The sequence below is a fragment of the Oryctolagus cuniculus genome, chromosome 6 (genome assembly GCF_964237555.1).
Source record: "Oryctolagus cuniculus chromosome 6, mOryCun1.1, whole genome shotgun sequence".
Taxonomy (NCBI): Eukaryota; Metazoa; Chordata; class Mammalia; order Lagomorpha; family Leporidae; genus Oryctolagus; species Oryctolagus cuniculus.
In genome coordinates, this window is record NC_091437.1 from 93939494 (window position 1) to 93962255 (window position 22762).

Below are 22762 nucleotides of genomic sequence, written 5' to 3' on the forward strand. Positions count from 1 at the left end.
AATGTATTCTCAATGTGAAGTATGTCAAGAAAGTTTATTAATTATAAACACAGATGTATTGACCCCTTCTGTTGTCTATAGGGAAATTGGTATTTGTGTGTGTGTGTTTGTGTGTGTGTGTGTAATTTTGCCATCTCACTTATGTCTTTGTCACGTAGTCTATGCAGAACCATTACTTGAAATATCTTCATATGAAAATTATGAGAAAACTTTCTTCCATGTATATATTTTCCTTTGTTTAAGGACAAATGCTACTCAGTGACATGTATTTGTTACTTGTGTGAGATGCAGAGTTGTCTGATTTTTTTCAAATTATGTTGCAGCTAGAAGTATCTAGAAAATAGAAGGCCCACATTTTCCAGATAGGGTAAAAATGCGGATTGCTTTGGATTTTAATTTAAATGTCCAAAGTAAAAACAGAGACTGCTAGAAAGGAGCTTGGGACAGATGGATCAGGCAAGACACCTTGTACCAAATGGGATTTGCTTAGCATTCCCAACCTTTACTCTGCTCCTTTCATTGTCTAGGCCAAGATTCCCAGATAAGTCTGTCTGGTAATCAAATGTATCTGTAAAATCAAATGGTCTCCTCTAACTCCTGACTCTAAGCATACATTTATGTGCCACTGTAAAACCCTGTGCCACTTTCTTTACCCAGAGTTTTTCAAAAAATGCCAGAATCAAAGTGCTTCTAGCATACGTTGAATTTTTCCCCTTGCCATCCAGATTGAGATAGTGGAGAAGATAAAAAGCTATGAGGCAGGTAATGGCCAATTGACTGCGAAGCTGTGGACTCACTGCTAGCCTTTCTCTCATATGCTTCTTTGAGGGGGATGGGATTCTGTGAAGCTACTAGTAGAAAAACTAGGCCTCCACGAGGTCCACTGACCTGAATATACAGACAACTCTTACTATGTTTACACAGTTGCCTCTTAAAATTTGTCACTGGTTAAAAATTTCAAATTAGGCCAGCGCCGCGGCTCACTAGGCTAATCCTCTGCCTGCGGCACTGGCACCCCGGGTTCTAGTCCCGGTTGGGGCACCGTTTCTGTCCTGGTTGCTCCTCTTCCAGTCCAGCTCTCTGATGTGGCCCGGGAAGGCAGTGGAGGATGGCCCAAGTGCTTGGGCCCTGCACCCCATGGGAGACCAGGAGGAGGCACCTGGCTCCTGGCTTCAGATCGGCACAGCCCACCTGCCGTAGCGGCCATTTGGGGGATGAACCAACGGAAGGAAGACCTTTCTCTCTGTCTGTCTCTCTCTCTCTCTCACTGTCTAACACTGCCTGTCAAAAAATTTTTTTTTCAAGTTAATTTTGAGACCTAATTGAAGTAAACAGGGTATTTAGTAGGAGAAGTTAAATATAGGTGTAACCACATGTTATTGTTATCACGGGGAAAGAAGATGTACATATCCATTTCAAGGTAGATTTTTCTATTAGGTGATGTGTGATTCGTTGTGAAGAAGGGACACTTTGAGCCAAAGAGCATATTACTCGCTTCATTGATTTACCAATTGTAGTAAAATCCTTTAAAGTCTCTGACAGATAATTTGCTGCTATACTGCTATTTGCTACAACTTGAAGTAGGGAAAAATAAATCAGTTTCAAAAGGTTTAAGAAAATGGATTAAAAATTAAAGGTGGCCTGATTAAACTGTTCATTGTGTGTGTGATGAGTGGGGTCAGTCATGCTTTATCAGAAAAACACAGACATTTTTCAGCACGATTAGAAAAAGATAAAGGTTTTTCTTTCTTAGCTTCGCGCAGCTGGTGTAATGAGTGTTATTACCTGAAATGTAGGATCAATAAAGATTTCAAATTGGAATAGAAGAGACTTTAAGGAAGAGAAAAGGTTGTGGTCTATTAAGTAGGCTGACAATTAAATGCTTTGTAGAAAATTGGTTTTTAAATATGGACTGCCCAAACACGGTTGACCTGCACTGCCATAGCCTGTTCTGTGGCGGGCATGTGCATATAAAACAGTGTGTGTTGATGTCAGACTTCATGCTCCAAATGTTTGTGAATGTCGCCTACAACTAGAAACTAATTATACAACTTTGGCCCATCTGAACATGTGTTATTAACGTCTTCGAAAGAATTCTGTGTGATGGTAATGAGTACGCCGCTTTAAGTCATTTAACAACCAATGGAACTTAACATGTTTCTCCTTAGAATACAGTCATTCATGTGCAATAAAAGTCACACATTGTCAAGTTCTGTGTCATATTACAACAGTAAGCTTTTCCGTAATTTAGCATTAAAATTGACCAAATGTATTGTGCATCTGTGTTATTGCCTTATAACCAAAGAAAATGAATTGGATATTCCTCATATAGAAGCAAATGCATTGTGGAATTTACTGTCATTTATAGGGAAAAATACTAGACAGATCTATAAAAATATGTGTATCTGAGTAAAACACCAAACCATAGGAAGTTAAATGCAAAAGTTGATTTAAAAACTAAAGAAATTATCAATAAATTAAAAAACTAAAATTTACTGATAAGAGTTTTAGGAAAACTTTCTAAAATTAATTTGTATTTTATGAAAGATATGCAAAAGATACTCATAAAAATACAATTCAGAGACCAGCACCAGAAAATATTAACAAGTAAACAAACATAGGAGTTCAGGGTTACCGCCGAGAAAAAAAAGGAAAAAGAACATAAACAAAATGCCTTAAGGGGAAAGGGAAATTCGTGAAGGTTCACCAAGCACTGAACACTGGTTACAGCACTTCTCAGGGTTATTCTGGGTACTACATTTCAAGATAACTAATTGCAAGTTCCTTTGGAAACTTTTACAAGTAATATTTCAGATGAAGTCCAAGAAACACATTTTTTAAAGTTGACCCTGACCTTAGTGAATAGTAATTTCACTGTATATTTTTCTAAGAGTTTTATGCACATCAGTATAACTCTATTAACTATAAGTATATAGAAATAAATGATAAATATTATAAAGTCATTTCTTCCAATTGCACAAATTATGAATAAAGAATAATATTTAAATATAAAATTTGTATTTATTCTGATCACATCATTTTCTGTGGACAAGTACTCTCATAAAAATACTTGATTTGGGTTTGTTCTCCATGTAAATATTTGATTTATGATCCCAGTAAGGTACCTGTAGAACCTATTTTTAAACAAGTGTTTTCTGTAGAAAAATCAGTAGTTTCTTGTCTAGCCACCTTGATTTTGGCTGGTGCTTTCAGATTTTGAAATGTGAGGCCTGAACTGTGCTGAACAGTGTGAGGCACCAGTGGGGTCTCATGGTGTCTAACTTATCCTTGCCTCGGCTCACAGGTGCACCCTAAGTGTGACATTGGAGCAGGCTATCATCCTGGCCAGAAGCCACGGACTGCCTCCTCGCTACATCATGCAGGCTACGGATGTGATGCGAAAGCAGGTAAGACTCAGGCATATTTTAGAGGAGTTGTTTCACAGGATCTGGATTTGAGGTTTTCTTTGTTCATTTATCAGGTGTCTACTAGGTGCCTGGATGTGACAGGCACTTTTCCAGTCTTAGAGGGTGATTCCAGAATGAGAAACACTCCCAACAAGAAGGCAGTACAGATACCTGGATGAGGGTTCTCCAAGACTCTTAACTCTGGAGGGAGAGATATGAAAGCAGTAACCTAATGGAGGTCAAGCAGAATAGAGCAGGAGTGCAGTGGGGGCTAACATCTCTTTTCTACAAGATAGAAAGACATCACAAATTTTCCGGGAATCGTAGGTGATTGAGTAAGGCTGGAAGAGTAAATTGGGAGAGAGACAGAGGCAAGGAAGAAGAAGAAAGAATTGAGGGCCCTGCTTGCTTCTGGCAGGCTCATGCCATGCTAAGAAGTGTGGAAGTTATTCCAAGTATAAAATAGTGACCTCAAATTTTCCTTTAGAGGATAATAGTAGCCTCTGGACTGTCAGTCACTGGAGCATGTGTAGATGAGAATATGCTCTCTTATATTTGGAATGAACCTTTTTTCAGTAACCAAACAATATTTTAAAAGCAGTACTTTAACTTTTAACCCTTTATATTCTTTTAAAAGCAACAAAAATACACTATTCTCAAATTTACGGATTAAAAAATATTTAACATAGTAGAAAATACACATAACCCATAGAAAGACAGATTGAAAGACAATTTCATATTTTGCTCTGCCATCTTTTCTTTGGGCTGCCACTGAAAATTGACTTAGAGATTCATGTTTTGGTGCAGGCCATAAGAGCCAGATAGCCACAAAGCACAGACATCACATATAGGAGCACTGGTTCGAATCCCAGCTACTCCTTCCAATCCAGCTTTCTGTTGATGTGCCTAGAAAGGCAGCAGGTGATGGCCCAAGAACCTGGACCCCTGCCACCCATGTGGGAATTCTGGACTTCTGGCTTCAACCTAGCCTAGCCTCAACCTGACTATTGCAACCATTTGAGGAATGAACCAGTAGATGGAAGATTCATATCCTCTCTCTCTTTCCCACCCCCTCCCCACACACACACTCCCTCTCTCTGTGTCACTTTGCCTCTCAAATTAATAAATAAATCTTGACAATAATAAATTTCCTTGCTAACTTGGCTTGGGTTGGCCAGTCACAGTGAGTGATCTAATTTTTAAAATATGCTTTCATAATTATGACTGCTTTATTTATTAGAGACTTAGTGTAAAATTCTCAGGCAAACATGTAAATCTCCTTGGGCTTACTCCTAAGATTACATACAGAATGTCAACCAAGCCAATGAAATAAATCAACAGAAGGGGCTACAAGCAAGCAGGCTTCTGCAGTATAGGGATTGGGCACCGTGAGAGCATATTTGCTGGCACCTCTGGTTAGGAACCCATGAGCCTGAAAACAAAGAATACCAAGGGTCCAAGAGGGATTAGCTAAGTAAAGGTTAGATCCACCAAAAGCATGTGGCTAAGAGCTAACAGAGATGCACATTGCCAGCTGGCTTCTAAAAGCTGGGATTGGGGGTTAGCGGGCTAGATATACAAAGTCTGTTTTAAAAAGTAGATCAAAGTAAACGTGTTATTATTCTTATCAGAGTTGGGATTGGCGTGGCTAAAACTTGGCAGAAAAAAATTAACTGTCCTTCTGTTTTACTGTGTTGCCAGTAAAGTTTGCAGGAAGTCTTAGAAGAACCATCTCAGAATTATGATTTGTGGCAAGAAAAAGACTGGGATTCATGTTTTTAAACAATATTCCACTATCATAGATTATGAATTGAACACTGAAATAATAATTATAGTTAATAATTTAATTTCTAAAAACTGAAAATGAACATAAAAATGAAGTTGATATTATGTAGGCCCTAATGACTCATTTAACTGATGCAGAGCTCCTTAAAATGTGAGATAAATATATTTGTTTATTATGTTTACAGAGTATTACATTATATTATATATTATATAAAATAAAGCTGAAAAGTCATATAGTTTCTTTTTTTAAGATTTTATTTATTTATTTGAGAGGTAGAGTTACAGACAGTGAGAGGGAGAGAAAGAGAGAAAGGTCTTCCATCTACTGGTTCACTCCCCAAGATGGCCGCCACAGCCGGAGCTGAGCCAATCCAAAGGCAGAAGCCAGGAGCTTCTTCTGGGTCTCCCATGTAGGTGCAGGGGCCCAAGGACTTGGACCATCTTCTACTGCTTTCCCAGGCCATTGCAGAGAGCTGGACTGGAAGAGGAGCAGCCAAGAGTAGACTGAAACCCATATGGGATGCCGGCTCTGCAGGCAGAGTATTAACCCATTGCACCACAGCACTGGCCCCAGAGTCCTGTAGTTTCTTATAAAATCCTTGTTTATTTCTAAATTGCACTATTTTCTTTGGTATTTATCACTCCTTACTCCTATTTTTTAATAAGTACATTTAAAACAGATGGCTTTCTTCCTGCGTTGTTCCTTAGTTCTTTCTCTGCTCCAAGTTGTGGTATCCCAAACAGCTGTGAGAGGCAAGGAACTGATTCGTCACTTCTCTAGAGCTGGGGACCCTCCTGGTGCACAGCGTCATCAGCTTCCACTTGCTGCTCCTCTGCTCTCCAGGAATCATAGTGGCAGGCAGTGGGACTTAGTAACTGGGATCCAATCCACAGGCCAACTCTGCCTACCCACTCATGAGCTGAGCAGTTAGAATGCATACCTCAATCAAAGACCTCATGGCAACCTTCTGTCCTGTTTGCCTCTCAACATCAGGGGAATTCACCTACCCACTTGGATTCAGCTCTCCAGAGATGGAGTGGTTAAAATATTTGCCATCTTTGGTATATACTGGAGCATTTGAATGACTAGCTTATCAAATTGGAATTATTATTATATGTTTGAGGGTAGGCATTATTGCACTGTTAAGCCACTGCTTGGGACACATGCATGCATCCCAAATCGGAATTCATGGTCAAGTCCCACCTCTGCTTCCAATGCAGCTTCAAACTAATGTATCTGGGAGGCTTCAGATAATGGCTCAAGCACTTGAATTCTTACCACTCACATCGGGGACTCGATTAGTTTCTGGCTATTGTGGGCATTTGGGAAGTGAACCAACAGATGGTAGATTGTGTGTGTTGTGTGTGTGTATCTTTCTTTCCTTGTCACTCTGCCTTTCAGATAAACAAATAAATCTTTACAATATTATACATAAATATAGAATGAATAATATAATGAAAAAATGGAGATCTTTGGCTTCTCTTTAGAACTCTGGCAAGATCTGTTGTTTTATGTATAATTGTAGTATTATTTTCCATTCACAAATTTTGTATATGTATTTGTTATAGAATTGTTCTAACTTATAACTTGACTTTAAAGAAAGATGAAAGAGAAGAGAAAAAAAGCACAATGCCCTTTTTAATATTTTGGTAATGATAATAATAACCATAGGCAGCAGTTTTTCATAACTAGCTGATCTGATCAATGAAAAGCATATACATTAGAAGTTTGTTTCCTGTGCTCTATATCATACATTTCCACTGTTCCTTGGTAGATACCTATACAGAAATTTCTTCTTGTCCTTGTAAATAAAAACTGAGATTCCATAATATCTTGGTTTCTTACCTATAGAAGCAAGGCATCTTAGTAAGCATTAAAAACAGAGACATGGGGATGGCATGGTTCGTGTTTAGTCTCATGTTGGACACATACAGGCAAATCACCAAGATATAGGCAAGTGTTGTAAGGGATGTCCAGTCTCTGTGCATCAGGACACAGAACAGGGGGAAAGTAGCCAAATTGAGAACCTCAATGGCTGGAACACTGAGTCTTACTCATTTTGCTATTGTAGTTTTGTGCCTGGCACAGAGTAAATGCCAAATGGTTCTCCAGTTCTAACCAGGGTAGCTAGGAAAAGGCTGCATGCAGAAAGTGGGTATTTGGTAATGACTGAAGCACAGTCTGTAGAACAAACAGTCTCAATTTGAATCCCAGCTCTAGTGATTATTGTTTCTGTGATTTTGGGCAAGATTCTTAGCCTCTCTTTTATTAAATTTCTCATATTAAAGCATGAATAATATTAATATTGCTTGTCTCATAGTGTCATTCAGAAGATTAAATAAATCAGCATATTTAATGCCCTCATAACAGTGCCAACCAATTATTAGCTGGCTAGGATAATATTTTATTTGAGTAATGGAGGATAAATGAAGGGAAGGAGGCAGGGAGGGTGTTTAGGTATGGGCAGCAAAATCAGCAAATATGTAAAGATGTAATAGGTAGCACGATGAGGATATGAATCATTGTATAGTTGAATTCAAAGTCAAATATGCCAGTGGATTTCTTCAGTAGGGTAAATTTATTTGAAGTCCTTTGAGAAAGTGAAAATTTTTCTATAACTTATTTAATGTAATATTATGAGACAATAGAATTTACAGGAACATGGGATTCTTGTTAGTAAATCTTTTTTTCACAGATGTTTGGTTAGAAATTCTAAAACATATCAATGTGTACTCTAGAATTGAATAAATAGATAAACATACTGCAAATAATGAGAGGCTGGTTTTGCACTGTCTGACAAAGTTACAAATTAGGAAAAGGAGAGGGTTGGAATCTAGAATGAACCCTGGGGTGCTGCATTGAAATAAGAGGCATCAATATGAACTGAAACATAAACTCACACACAATACACATACAGATAGGGGCAGATACAGAAATGAATATAGATGTGAAACTATGTTTGTATTAATAAGTCAGCCTGGTGTACTATTTAGTAAATGAATCTTTTTGCCCGGAAGCCATTATCACTAATAGTAATAAGCACATCCAGAATTCAAAATTTGGCTCCTAATACTATCCTCTAACAAAAGAGCCAGAGACCCTGGGAGAAATGGTGAATTACCAACCTATACAGTGATGAAGGTGGAACACCTGGAAATGACAAAAGATAAGGAAGTAGTAGGAAATGATGAACACATATCAAATGGACAACAAACAACCAGAAATGTCTCCTAATGGCCAAATCTGGAACAATTTGAGCAAAAAATACTGGATTTACTGAATTATATCTCATAGAATAAAAGAAATATCTATGAGTCTATACCAACTCAGATGTATTATTGAATAAGTAATTTGGGGAGAAGGAAAAACTCTTCTTTCCAGAAACAGTCTGGTTCATAAGCATTGCAATATCCTTGTTGCAGAAAAGAGGTACCAATGGAAGCTGAAGCCAGTCAGCAAGTTTAAAGAGAAACAGGACATTTGCATAGTGTCATGTTATCACCACCAACATGGTTATTAACCAGGAAAAGAAAGGTGGCAATGGAAAGAGGAAATGTCTGGCAGATCCCGCTTAACCAAGTCATCGAATCTAATGTCACCTACAATAATCCACACATCAAGTGCCCCTAATATCATGCACTGAGAAGAGAAGAACATGAGTTCTGTGATTTCCCTGCCAAAAAATGCATTTTCCTTATCTAATCAGAGGAAATATCATAGAAACTCAAATTGAGACATCCTAAAAATAAATGACCAATACTTATCAAAAGTGCCAAAGACAAGGAAAAACAAAGGAACTGATACAGATTTGAGGAGACGAAGGAGATGTTAAAACAAAATGTATGAGATCCTAGAATAGGAAAAGAATATTAATGGGGAAATGGTGACATTCTAATAATGTTGGAAGTTGATTTTGATCATCATACTGTATGGTGAAGTGAAGGATTAGCATTAGGGAAGCTGAGTCTATAAATTCTCTATTCTGTTTTTATAATGTTTTCTCTAATTCTAAAATTACTTCAAACTACAAAGTTTGTTTAGTTACTTACTGCAATTTCTAAATTTCTTCTCAGATGTTTTTGGCCATTTCTCTACCCCTTCCCTTTCCCTATTTGGTTTCTTTTACTTGGTCCAGCTTTTTTTTTTTTTTTTTTTTTTTTTTTCAGGCAGAGTGGACAGTGAGAGAGAGACAGAGAGAAAGGTCTTCCTTTACCGTTCGTTCAACTCCCAATGGCCGCCGCAGCCGGCGCACCGCGCTGATCCGAAGCCAGGAGCCAAGTGCTTCTCCTGGTCTCCCATGGGGTGCAGGGCCCAAGCACTTGGGCCATCCTCCACTGCACTCTCTGGCCACAGCAGAGGGCTGGCCTGGAAGAGGGGCAACCGGGACAGAATCCGGCGCCCCGACCGGGACTAGAACCCGGTGTGCCGGCACCGCAAGGCGGAGGATTAGCCTAGTGAGCCGTGGCACCGGCCTACTTGGTCCATATTGAGAGAATAGCTTTTTTGTTCCTTTCTTCTATTTCTCTCTTCCCTTTCCTTTGATCAGAATTTGATGACTGGAGAGTTTCAGTTTTCCAACACCTCCCCTTCACTTCTTTGCAGCCGCAGACCATGGTGTGTGGCTCCCTGTAGCAGCTAATTTCCATGAAGAACTGAGCAAGGATTGTTAACTCTTTTCGTGATCTTGACAGATTTTTATAAAGACTTCTTCATTGCTAGATTCTCTTTGTCCTATAAACTTTTAGATAGAATTAGAATTCATAAATTCACATGGGCAGACCTTGCCTAGAAATTGCTTTAGAGCTATTGAAGACAATATTCTCAGGGCAGGCATTTGGTACAGTGGTGAAGACACTACTTGGGACACCCACCCATGGTGGACATCTAACTATTTGAAGATAAATAACACACTGTTGTTGGTGATGTTCATTCTGGCTGTGCCACGGGTCACCAGGACTTAGTCTTCCTACTTAAGTGTGCTAAGGTTTCTCTCTTTCTCATCATCCAGTACCTCTTGGTATTAAATGCTGTTGGAATAGCAGTTCTACATTCAGATATTAATATCATGTTAAATAACTTATTGGACAATATGGAGCTAAAGGTGATTTTCCTGACTTTCAGGGAGCAAGAGTTCAAAACACAGCAAAAAATTTGGGAGTCAGAGATCGGACCCCACAGTCAGCTCCTCGGTAAGTACAACCCCTGGTCTGCTCTTTCCTAAAGGACTTGCCAACATTTCTCAGGCAGTGGCATCCACAGCTAATGCATCTGTTCTAGGACATGCGCAGTGTTGTACTGATTGAATAATGGAGACTGCCCTTGTAAACATCCAATAGCTAAGTGTAATTTGGTATGCACGCCCGCCCCCATTATTGTATAGTCATTATTCTGCTTTGCAAGTTACATCATGAAATTAAAAGCAGAACTCTGCCCAGGTACTACTAAAATTTTTAATATCACTATCCTAGCTACCAAATGCTATTTTCATTTCTCCTTCTGTGACTGTACATGCTGGTCCCTATGCTGTGATTGCCTTTCTCATACTTATGAAAAAGAGGGGAAAAAATAGTTTTCTGTATGAAAAACTCCTACCTAACCACAAAACCCATCTTAGATGTCCTTTTCTCCTTAGAGTCTGGCTTGAGTTTCCTTCCTTTCTGGGCTCACTTAACATCATGTAACTATCCATGATAACCCTTATCATATCACTTTGGAAAATATCATGTTTCTTTTTTCCAACAAGAATATGAGTTTTCTAGACTCAGAGAATTTTTTTTAGGTTTTATTCATTGCTTGTCCTAATGACTACATATTGGATATTTTATCTCCAAACTAACTTCAAGAATGTGTGATGAATAAATGAGTGAATCGCTGTTTTGTTCGCTATAGCAAATATTCAAATGCCATACCTCATCCTTCAGAAGGACTCCAGTTCACATTTAAAATAAACGAACGTGGTTAGCAGCCATAGAGATATAATTTAAGTTATATTTCTCTGGTCAGTAGAGTAGGCATCCATCTATCTTGAAGTGGGGAAAAGCTAAATAAATGATTTTACATTGATTGCTTTTACATATTTTTATTTTAACAAAAAGTAGACTCCTCCAAGAACTGCCACAGACAGGACTCTTCTTGTTTCTGTTTACAAAGTAGTTACCAGAGTGGGAATGATGACTGTAGCACTTATGAAGTGATATTTCATTCTGAATAACTATGTGGGCAGTGAAAGTGCTTTCAAAAGGGAAAACATATTTCCCCCCTGAAAATGGATGGAGCACTCATGTTCTGACTGCATTTAATTTAGTGCTGACTCCTAACTCTGCTAAAACCTCAAGTTCTGTTCCTGTTATCTTTCATAGTTGATTAGATTAGAGTGTAAGACTTTCTGTTGCTAAAGAATCATTTCACGTAAGCATTCTCTCCTAGCTCCTTGGGTAGGCACTTTATATTTATATAATAGAACTACTGAAGTGTTGAAATTCCAATAAGAAAATAAGATAATGGCCCAGCCAGGTGTTCTCAGCTAGAGCTTATAAACACTAATAAACAGTGCAATAAGGATAAGACTTCAGCATCCTGATCCATAAAGCAATATGCATGCTGAACACAAGAAAAAAACTTCATTGAACTCACTTCTCTTTTTTTAGGTTATATTTAAAACACTTGAAATGAAACACAATCAAATGAGCCATGTGTAAGGGCTGACAAGGGAATAATTACCCTGAGAGAAAAATAAAGAATAATTTTAACTGATATTATATTATGATATATTAATTATGTATTATATATTATTATAATTTGTTAATCTCATTCATTCTACAAATATTCCTTGAGAGTCTAAGAAATGCAAAAATACTCTGCTATGCCCTGTGGAAGATATAAACCCATGATAGAAATAGTAGGTTTCAGTTAAAAAGATGAGATGAGGAAAACAGAACTACCAGGGAGGGTGAAGTATGAGAAGCACTCTATGGAGGGTGCAGAGAGAATGTAGGGGAACATATAGGGGCTGGCATCCCTCCCATGTGGAAGCAGGACTCTTGCCCCAAAGACAATGCAAAAAGGAACCAAGCTTTCCCCAGGCAAACCTGGAGCTATGTTTCTGGAAATATCTTCATAAACATAAAGTTTGCTGTGTCTAAGATAGTATTTGGTTCTATGTCTACCATAGTTTTCCTTTTACAATCCACTCTCATTGTATGTTTAAAATTTTTAATTATTGAAAGAGAGAGAGAAGTCATCCACTTTCACTTCCCAAATACCCACAATGGCCAGGACTGGGCCAGACCCAAGCTAGGACCCAGGAATATAATGCAGGTTTCCCATGTAAGTGGCAGAGACCAAACTATTTGAGTGATCACCTGCTGCCTCCCATGGTCTGCATAAGCTGGAAGCTGGAATCAGGAGACAGAGCCAAGAGTCAAACTCTGGCACTCCCAAGTGGCATGCTGGTGTCTTAACCATTAGGCCAAGCAACCACCTCACTTTATATTTTTAAAATCACGCAGAAAGCATATATTTACTTTCTGCTATGTGTCTGTAGATATCAGCCCCTTTGTTAAAAGCTAGAGATAAATACATAGTCCTTTGATTCATTTTTTGGAGGTGTAGTAGACTTACAATTGAATAAAGCAAAAATGCTCCACAATGTATGGTAAGACCTGTGATAGACACAGGCAGAGAACATCCTGAGAACAGAAAGATGAGATGCAGTGCAGCCAATAGATGGAGACGGGAGGTCACAAAATGCTCCCCGGCCAATCATGATGGTAGTGATGTCCTATGCAGCAAAAGCACACATTGTATTCTGAGAACTGTGTGGAAAACTCTATGGCTGATGGTTGAATGTAACCTAAGAATGACACAAAGTGAGGCTGATGTTACAGAGAGGGGTCAAAATCAGGAAGAGACTTGTAGCAATAATGAATTTTCAACTTGAAGAAAGTAGCACAGCATTAATAAGCAATCTTCCTACCTGGAGGATTTTAATTTAAGAATTCATCCCGGCCGGTGCCGCGGCTCACTAGGCTAAACCTCTGCCTTGTGGTGCCGGCACACCAGGTTCTAGTCCTGGTCGGGGCGCCGGATTCTGTCCCGGTTGCCCCTCTTCCTGTGGCCTGGGAGTGTAGTGGAAGATGGCCCAAGTGCTTGGGCCCTGCACCCTCATGGGAGACAAGGAGAAACACCTGGCTCCTGGCTTTGGATCAGCGCGGTGCGCCGCCCGCAGCAGCCATTGGAGGGTGAACCAACGGAAAAGGAAGACCTTTCTCTCTGTTTCTCTCTCACTGTCCACTCTGCCTGTCAAAAAGAAAAAGAAAAAAAAAAGAAAAAACAAAGATATAGTTTGAAGATGCTGCTTTCTGCAGATTTGGACTTAAGCTGGAAATGCGGACTCCACAGTGGCTGCCAGAACCCAAACGCGAATGAAAGAAAGTGGAGCCAGGAACAAACCACTTTATGGAGGGCTCCTGCTGTGCACAAGTGGAACGATAATGCAGCAGGAGCCCCAAGTGTTGGGCAAACATAGACCTCCCACTGCCCAACCATTTAGCTGCCATAAAAACAAATGCCTTAGTGCAGAAGGATGGTCCAACTCTCACCTATTACACTTCACTTCCAAACTTCATCTGCCTGCCCTAAATTCCCAAAGCGCCACGATTTCCATTACAAATGTGTCTGAACTCAAATAACCCTGAGTCACTTCCAAGCAGCCTCATGGAAGCTGAATCTGCCTGACTAGGCAGTGCCCAGTGCTATTATTTCATTAGGCGATCACAAGGAGTAGCCTTTTCTCCTGTTTGCAAAGCAGCCATTTCAAAGAGCAAGGTAAAGGAATGTGGTGGCTCAGCCCAGACCTCAGGGGCAGGACGTTTGCCACCCACATTCCCACTTCTCTACCTGAGGAGGGCCAGGGTGCCTTTTCCCCTCATTAGGCAGCTCTATCAGGGGAACTAGAGGGTAGAGACTAAGATGGGGAAAGAACGTTGTGATCCTCGTGTTATTCCAGCCTAGGAAATGCAATTTGAAGCAACCTCATATCCCTCAGCTGCAAAAGAACTTTTGAATCGTGTCCGCTCAGTTTAATGTGTTCTTTTCTTTGGTCAGGATGAACTCAGCTTTTCTGGTGAGGTGTCCTTACTTCAGTATTCACCTCTTCTGTGCAGATAACACGTAGGGCATAAACCACCTTCCAGAGCTGAGATATATTTTTGCACACCTTCTAAGGCAATAACTTCTTCTGTTTCCAGACTGGGAAAGTTCATTTTGTTAGCCAGATTTACAACTCCGTGCTATATCTTCCTTATTCTTCCCATTTGATTTAACTATTAGCATGGAATTAAATGTCAGAGGGAGAGGAAATTTATAATTTGCTAAATTAATCAACAACTCCCTTATGTTGTGTTCCATTTAATCTCTAAAAGGGAGGGAATCACCATAGTTAGCCCTGGGCTTGAGGAACCTTTAAAATGGTACAAAATTAAAATATGCTGTTTACATTTTGAGATTGAAAGACTAAACATTACAGAAGGATGGACAAGCATGGCCATAGACACTCAGAAGAGGAACACTCAGCCACTTTGGGTTTTGCAGAACAAGCCCAAAAAACTAGTTGGAGGAGTTGCTATAGAACCCCCATACCTGGATCCCCTCCTCCTATGCCGATCACTGACATCAGAGTGGTGGAAGAACAGTCGGTATTTATCTGCAAAATGCAGAGCATGGAGTCCTGTAGCTAAGAATGAATTCCTGGGATCCCCAAGGGATTAAAAGTGAACGTTCTTAGGGACTGAATTTAGGGCTGAGAGGTGCGTGATCAGCTCCTGTCCAAGTCCCTGGTCAGTGATGTTTGTGTCCTTCCTTTGATTGGTCAGCAATGTCATGCTCTTCATGGAATTCTTATGATGCCCAGATGAGGAGATACATGCAGGTGGTAGTTACAGTCTTCCCCAGACCTGGAATTTCCCTAAAGAAAATCCCTCCAGACAATACTGGCCAACCAGGTTTTCTCTGTGGAGAAGCAAATGACTTCTTGAGTCCTGTGACCTGCATAGGGCCAGCTCACTATGCCCTCAATTCACTGCACTCCTTTGGATAACTGCTTCATCTTAAAGGACAGGCAAGGACACCTTGGGATAAGGGAGCAGACAAGAGGCTTGGTCCTGGTGATATCCTGCCTCTATATTAGGGACATTCATATAAGAGTTCTGTCTCATGGTCAGACCATCTTCTTTTAGAATATGCTGTTAAGTAATGTACTATGGTTACCTGTTAATGTTTCCTTTCACTTGGGTCCTGGAGCTAGGATTTAACCATCCAGAAGAATGTGAAGCACCAGACTTCATATAATCCTAGTTAGGTCCCAGAGCTTTGCATCAAGGCTGGATGATCTTAAACTGGCCCTGCATTGTAAACAGGGAGCATCCTTAGACATTCCCAGGTGCAAGTGGATTCCTTGGCCCACTTGGAGATTCAGTATCAGGTGTACTGGGCCTGAGCAGAGCCAGGTGGTGAGTCCTGAGAAACATGCTAATTGGGCCTTTGAGATTCAAGCCTCAGGAATCTACCCCATCAGCCCATCCTCAGCCAGCTTCCTGCACCATGGGGATAGTACCAATGGAAGTCGATTTCTAAAATTAGTCTTCAAATCAGCAGACCCTTAGAGGACAGGGGCTGTCTTGCTACAAGATAATCATGATAAACATGCTGGCAATTATCATGACAGTATCACCTCCTGAAATTCAGAGAACAGATGTTACTACCAGCCTGGGTGGCAGCACTGGAGCAAAGCAACAGTTTTTTAAAAATGTACCATTGCTTAATCAGGAGTTAGGTAGATGTGCAAAGAGACATACATTTGTACTAAATTATAGGACTGAAATATTAGAGTTAAGTCATTCATACGTTGTTTTTAGTGAAATAGTGTGATCATGAGTCACAGACCAAGAAATTATTGGCAATGTGTTTGTTCTCCTAATGAAGGGGAAAGATTTATAGAATCTGAAGAGAAGCCAGACTATTTGTTCCACCAATGAGAAAACACTTCAGGTGACGGCAAGACCCTGGCAACTGTCAAACATTTCTGTTCCTTCTCTAGGTTGTACAGGTTGTGTGAGCCTCCTCCCCCAGCTGGAGAAGAATGAAGCAAATTCTCCAGGAACCAGGTGTGACGAAGCTTCTGAACACTGACCTAGCCAAAGTGCACACTGGCTGAATGTTCTCCACTACAGATAAAGAAATGCATTTTGCCTCTGAATCTTCCATCATGGTGTGAATGACTAATGCTCGGTTTATACCTGGATATTTATGCTGGAAATGCATAGGCATTCGTTAATTTAATTTACCTTCACAAACTGATTTATGTATTGATGTTTAATATTCATCTTTGAGCATAACGTTCATCCCTGGAATTTATAAAAAATCATCATGGATAAAAATTAACCATTGTGCTTCCTCTTCCATTCATTAAAATTATTTTGTTTTGTTTTCATCTTCCCCAAATGGATATACATGGTAATGGATATTTTCACTTGAAGACATCTGTCACTGAGGAAACATGACCAGTCATCATGCAAAAATGTTAAGAATGGTACAGTCTGGGTGGCATAGATGTTCAGTCTCCACTTGCCTATGAGAAAGTCGTTTATGTGTGAAAGATGGAAAAGCATTTGTTACTTCTTCTAGTAAGGGCTTCTGAATATGCATAGAGTTCAGATTTTCTTTTTTAGCATCACAGTAAGCTTATATTTTAATTCTACTTTCCATGAGCCTTTGAAGTACTCCCATATTTCTCAGTAGAGAAGAGAACTGATGGAGGCTCCCAGAAAGAATTTCTACCAACTGCTTTCAGGTACCCCTTGCTCATGGAGAATTCCAGCGAGCTGGTGCTACCCTTGGCCTCTACACTGGGCTTGACTTTCGGCCATGTATATTTGGGTGCTGTGCTGTCAGGGTCTACAGGATAAAGGAAGAGGAGACCAAGCAGGTGAGGGGAGAAGGGTGGCTATCGAGAAAAAGAGAAAAATAAATCAACTTAAAAACTCAAACTTTAACTTAGATATCTAAAACTCAGTTTTGCAGAGGCCTTCATATAAGATGTGATACCCTTAAAAGAATCCACCATCATGAATATTTTTCTAAAAAGGTATGGGTAAAAGAGAAATAAAGCTTTATTTGTTCTACTTAAAAGGAATATTAAGGACTTTAATAGTTTATGGAAGTACATGTAATGTGTAGCATTTATTCATATATATGATAGTGATTTCAGCATGGTGAATACATTAATCTATTTAAAATCTGTAATTTTCTAAACAAAACAACTATTGCAGTCATGATCATTACAGTCGTGTATCACTTAATAGAGATGTATTCTGAGAAATGCAGTTTAGGCAACTTCATCATTGTGCAGATGTTGTAGAATGTACTTACACGAACAAGATGGCTGTGACATCACTAGGTGATGTCATCCTGCAGGGCCACCACTGTTTATGTTTTCTGTCATCCACTGACACATCATTATGCAACACACGACTGCATATGGATTTGGACTAAGTTATTATGTGAAATGCTTTTCATAACTACAGTATAGACAAGCCATTATTAAATTTTAATTAATGAAATTTGATAATGATTTTCAAGCTGTCATCAGAAACCTCATTACTAGTTGTGTATTGAATAACAAAAATACTGTGTTACGTATGTATTAGACATATATAATACCTGCCAAGGATAGTAATTGTTATTTGGCACTTGAGACATTATGGTGAGTCCATATGTTTTTTAAAAAATATGGAAACCATCATCAAAAATTTAAAAAAAAGTTGAATGTTTTGAATGTGATATAGATAGTCCCTTTACATAAATACCAATATTAAATATAACTTTAACTTTCAGGGATTTAACATTCTTGATGTAATTGGCAAGGGATCTGGAAGGCCTGAGTTGTGATTTTCCTGTACTAAAAACTTGGCTTTTTCATTGTAGGCCACAGAAGTGAATACAGCTGATTAAGAGCAAGTATTTCCATATTTTCATTACTATTTCCTAATCACTATCCAGGAAGCAGTAATGCTCAGTAGAGCCATGAAGGGGTCACTTAAACAATTCATTTGTACGTGGCTATATTTCACAGGACAAGTTACCTACAATTGTAGTATCTTTAACATATTTCTGTCTTCTCTGTAAAATGGAATTGCTTAATATTGTTATGGGGATTAAATGTAGAAGTGTTCCTTCCATCCAGGTTCTTGTTTCTTGCTCCATGCTCAAAGATTAGTAATGGTTGATATCATAATCAGCCAGTGTAATTTTGATTATAATAAAAGTTGTAGCTAACACTAAGTGACCGTTATGTGTCAAGTAAACCTCCAGTTGTCTTACCCAATTTTTCTTGTTACCATTTCACTTCATCCTGACAACAACAATGTGAAATAATACTCTTCATCACTCCATTTTATAGTTGAGGGACTGAAACAAAGGATAACCCAGTGACTTGCCTAAGGTCACATGGTTGGTAAGTGGTGGAACCAGAATTTAAACCCAGGAAGTCTGTCTTCTTAATTCATTATACTACTTTTCCTTATTAATATAAAAACTATTGTAGTATTTCAAATTATGCCTCTTATATTTACATATAGGTGAATGGAAATATTTAAAATGCCTTTAGTATCTGAAAATATTTCTGGATATTTACCATCCTGGATAAACATTTAGAGGTAACCCAACACTGTAGCAATCTGAAAATTATTTCATATCATATTCCCTATAATTGAAGGTAACAGTCTTAGTTGTGTTTTGAAAAGCTAGACTAGTGTATTATATAAGACTTGACTGTAATTCCAAAACAGTGGTAACAGTAAAAAAAAATTCTAATGGATGAATGGATAGTGACAATTTTTTCAGTACCATAATGGGCTTCCATATGACCCTGGACATGTAACTGGCCTTGAGTTTATAGAAGTGTTTATATAAATGCCATGTGCTCCACTGCAACCAGTGTACCTTCAAACGTTGCTAGAGCAGGCTAGCTATGCTTAGGTTCTGAGTTTGGACTACTGCCACTCTCCAGCCAAAAGAGAAGGCCCTGCCTAGAAACTTTAGATTTTAATACGTGTCCTGACTAAAAAATCACTGTTGAGTAGTAATTCATAGTTTGTACATCTTATGCATTCCACAGTATCTTAGAAATGTTCCTGATATTACAAAATTTAATATGTGAAAACTATGAGGAGTTTGAGAAGACTAGAAATTTATATTGCTCTGTTATCATTCAAAGAGGGAGAGATTTCTGTGCTAGTTGCACTTACATTGGAGATTTTATGTTGAGTTAAGAGGGTAAGCTTTATTTTATAAACCAGTATTTCAATCTGAAGCCCCCTACTATTTTCTCTCTCTTTAAAGCACTTTTTGAGTGGCTTGCATGCCCTGCACCATCATTGGCCACTCTTCATGCAGCAACAATGTTTATTTTTAAATGAGGGCAATTTCTCTTTTTTTAAAAAAAATTTATTTGAAACCCAGAGAGAGAATGGCAGACACATAGAAAGAGAATGCTCCTATCTACTTATTTACTCCCCCAAATGCCCATGGCAGCCAGAACTGGGCTGAAACGGCAAGACCTGAGAACTCAGTCCAGTTTTTCCATGTGGGTTGCAGAACTCAATAATGGGAGCCATCACCACTGCCTCATAGGATCTTCATTATCAGGGATTGGAACCAGGGCATGGTCATGTTAGTCCGCATTTTAACCACGGGATCCCACACCTGCCCCAACAATGACTTCTTATGATAGTATCACACACACACACACACACAATATATATGACTTTGAAATAGTGTGTTCTGACTCAATTTAAATTTTGTAATCATTAAATTCAAAATGAATTGAAGTTGACTTTGATGGTAACCGTAAGAGCTAAGGAAAGAAATTAGAAAGCCAATCAGAAGGGGCGTATTAACTAATTTAGGAAAACAAACTATTTTTAATTCTTCACACATATACATTTTATAGCCAAAATTAGTATTTACTGATTAGGAAGCATTTTTTGTGAAGAAAATATTTGAAACTAATAGATTTGAATTAGAATTACTAAAGTGCTCTTTCAGTAGTTCAAATAAGTCTTTTTCTACATAGTATAACGGCATAAATGCAGAATAGTCAATATATTTAATCACTTATATTTTGAAAAACCATTAATATTGAAATTTAAAATGAATTCCTTTACTTTAAAATCATCTATATTTTACATTTTACTTTAAAGACCATTTATACACTTTCTGCATTAGTGGTATTGAAACTAATCTTTAGTATTTGACTAAATTGCTTATGAATTTTTGGAAATTATGTTCAATTTGTAAGATTTATTTTCATAGGAATTATCTTACTAAATTATAATTTAATAAGTCTAACAGTAACAATTTCATTGACATGTAATATATTAATCAACATGCTGAATGAATTATCAGTTTTCCCATTTAATACTAGGGGAAACAAAGCTCTTAAAATGGTTTGGCATGATGTGAATTTTGATTAAGAAAAATCTTCTTTATCAAATGGTTAAAATTTTAGTGATGAGCCTCCGCCCTGCCTCAGCCTGCATAAAGTAGAACAGGTAGTAAACTGTTACAAGAGGAGTCTGTGCCAAAAGTGGTCCCAGGATATTCCTTTTGCAAATATGACTATTATCTTCCTAGGTACTGCAGTTCCATAATTGTCCTAATATGTAGAATTTGGTTTCAGAAAAAAATATACTACTTCAAATCTTTGCCATTAACATTAGTGATCTCAGCATTATATGGCCGAGCATCCCCTGGGCATGCATGGAAGACTGTTGATGTATGGTCTCTACAGCTTGTGGAAGTTGTTTCATAGACACAGGCCTCTTCACTCAGGATGGCTTGCTTCTCTCACTGAGAAGAGATATCTGAAGTCTACTGAATGAGTTATATATGTGTATGTATATGTCTTAGAGTTATGTATGCCTACTACTTTTATGATAACACATTATCAAAATTTAGTTCTTATGTCTTATCTTGCTGAAGATATGAAAAATGGAGTTGTTCAGTTCAGTTGTATTGAACATCTGTACTGTGCAGGTCAGAGCTCTGTAACCATGTATTCAGTAGATCTGGGAGAACACGTTTTGATCACTGGCCCTCATTTGCTTTCCAACATGGAGGCAATTGACCTGCCTGACTCTATCCTTGAGAAGTTTGCTGAATAAACAGAATGGTTGAATTTCTAAACTCTATTTCTGCCAGAAATAGATAGCTTTGGATAATTAATTTCAGATGTAAATAACATAATGAATGCTATCCACTCATTTATCCATTCAACAATTGTTTTTGAGAATTTACTTTGTATGAGGCACAGCCAGTAGATCTGTATATGTTTTGGTCTGTTGGGAAAACCTTCACAACATCACTCTATGTTATTGATCACCTAAGTCTTTTACTTATAATGACATTATTTGTGATACAAACCTATTCTCATACCATGTACGTATATAATATATGTAGCCAAGAATACTAAATCAGAGAAACATTTTAGAAAACATGCATTTGAATTTGAATATCTAATGCCTCAAGCAAATTTATTAGTCTCAGATGAATATATATTTTTGTAACTGCCAAGCAAATCAGTGGAACATAGCTTTTTGCTTAAAGTATTTTTATAAGTACTCATTTATACATTGTTCATTATTTTAAATAGTACAATGTCAAATTGGTTATATAAATAGTGACTGTTTTAAAGGTATCCATATTTAACATGATGCAACACCCAAACCCTAATGATAAATTTCATCTGAATGTGTTATTATACTAATTGTTTTTTCCTTTGTAAAATATCCATGTAACATAGTTTCAGTCACTCTCTGTTTTGTGAATGGTTAAAATTATCAAAGTGCATTATGTATTTTATATCATTTATTTTTATCTGCATAAAAGATGGGAAAATAACATTATATGAGAAATGTCAATAAAGTGAAATGTAGTATGACCAGTTCAGCTTCTTACCATTTAAATTGAATTTCTATTATATTTTCACCTGTTTAAAAGACAAAACCCATGAAACAGATTTTTCCCTTGAAGAGCTCACAAATCAGTAAAAGAAACTTGACACATGCCTGAAACAAATGTACTAGAACTGAAGAGAAGGTGACTGTTAGGCAGGGGCTGGGAAAGCAGATTTCCCTGGGCCACAGCACAGGAAAGTGTCACAAGTGACGAGAGACTTGTACTGTTCCCTGAATTAGCCAATCTATGGAGGCGTACTCAGTACTTATTTATGAGTTGTTTTAAAAATGTATATAATTTCCAAATTCTAAGGTTGAGGAATTTGGTATATTTAAGGTGACTGATGCAGTGCACAAACCCAAATGGTAACTACAAACATAGCAATATACAACAGTACAAAATGAGAGGTTAGGCAGTGAGAAACATGAACACAGTACTTACCAAGTATTTACCAAGTACTGGGTATGTGGAAACTTAGGGAGTTTACAGTATAGAGGTGGAGAACATTGATAAAGAAAATACAGGCCGGCGCCGCGGCTCACTAGGCTAATCCTCC

General features: G+C 38.2%; 1 protein-coding gene across 2 annotated transcripts in view; it reads left to right on the plus strand.

Annotated features, from left to right (window-relative positions):
- The window catches only part of PREX2 (phosphatidylinositol-3,4,5-trisphosphate dependent Rac exchange factor 2), a 326634-nt gene extending 304442 nt beyond the window's left edge, over positions 1–22192 (plus strand). For both annotated transcript variants that reach the window (XM_017341384.3, XM_002710460.5), the window contains exons 38-40: positions 3305–3407; positions 10315–10382; positions 16289–22192. In XM_017341384.3, coding sequence (XP_017196873.2) covers positions 3305–3407; positions 10315–10382; positions 16289–16334 — 217 coding nt within the window. In that variant the 3' untranslated portion in view covers positions 16335–22192. The remainder of the gene's footprint in view (positions 1–3304; positions 3408–10314; positions 10383–16288) is intronic.
- The last annotated feature ends 570 nt before the right edge of the window (positions 22193–22762 follow it).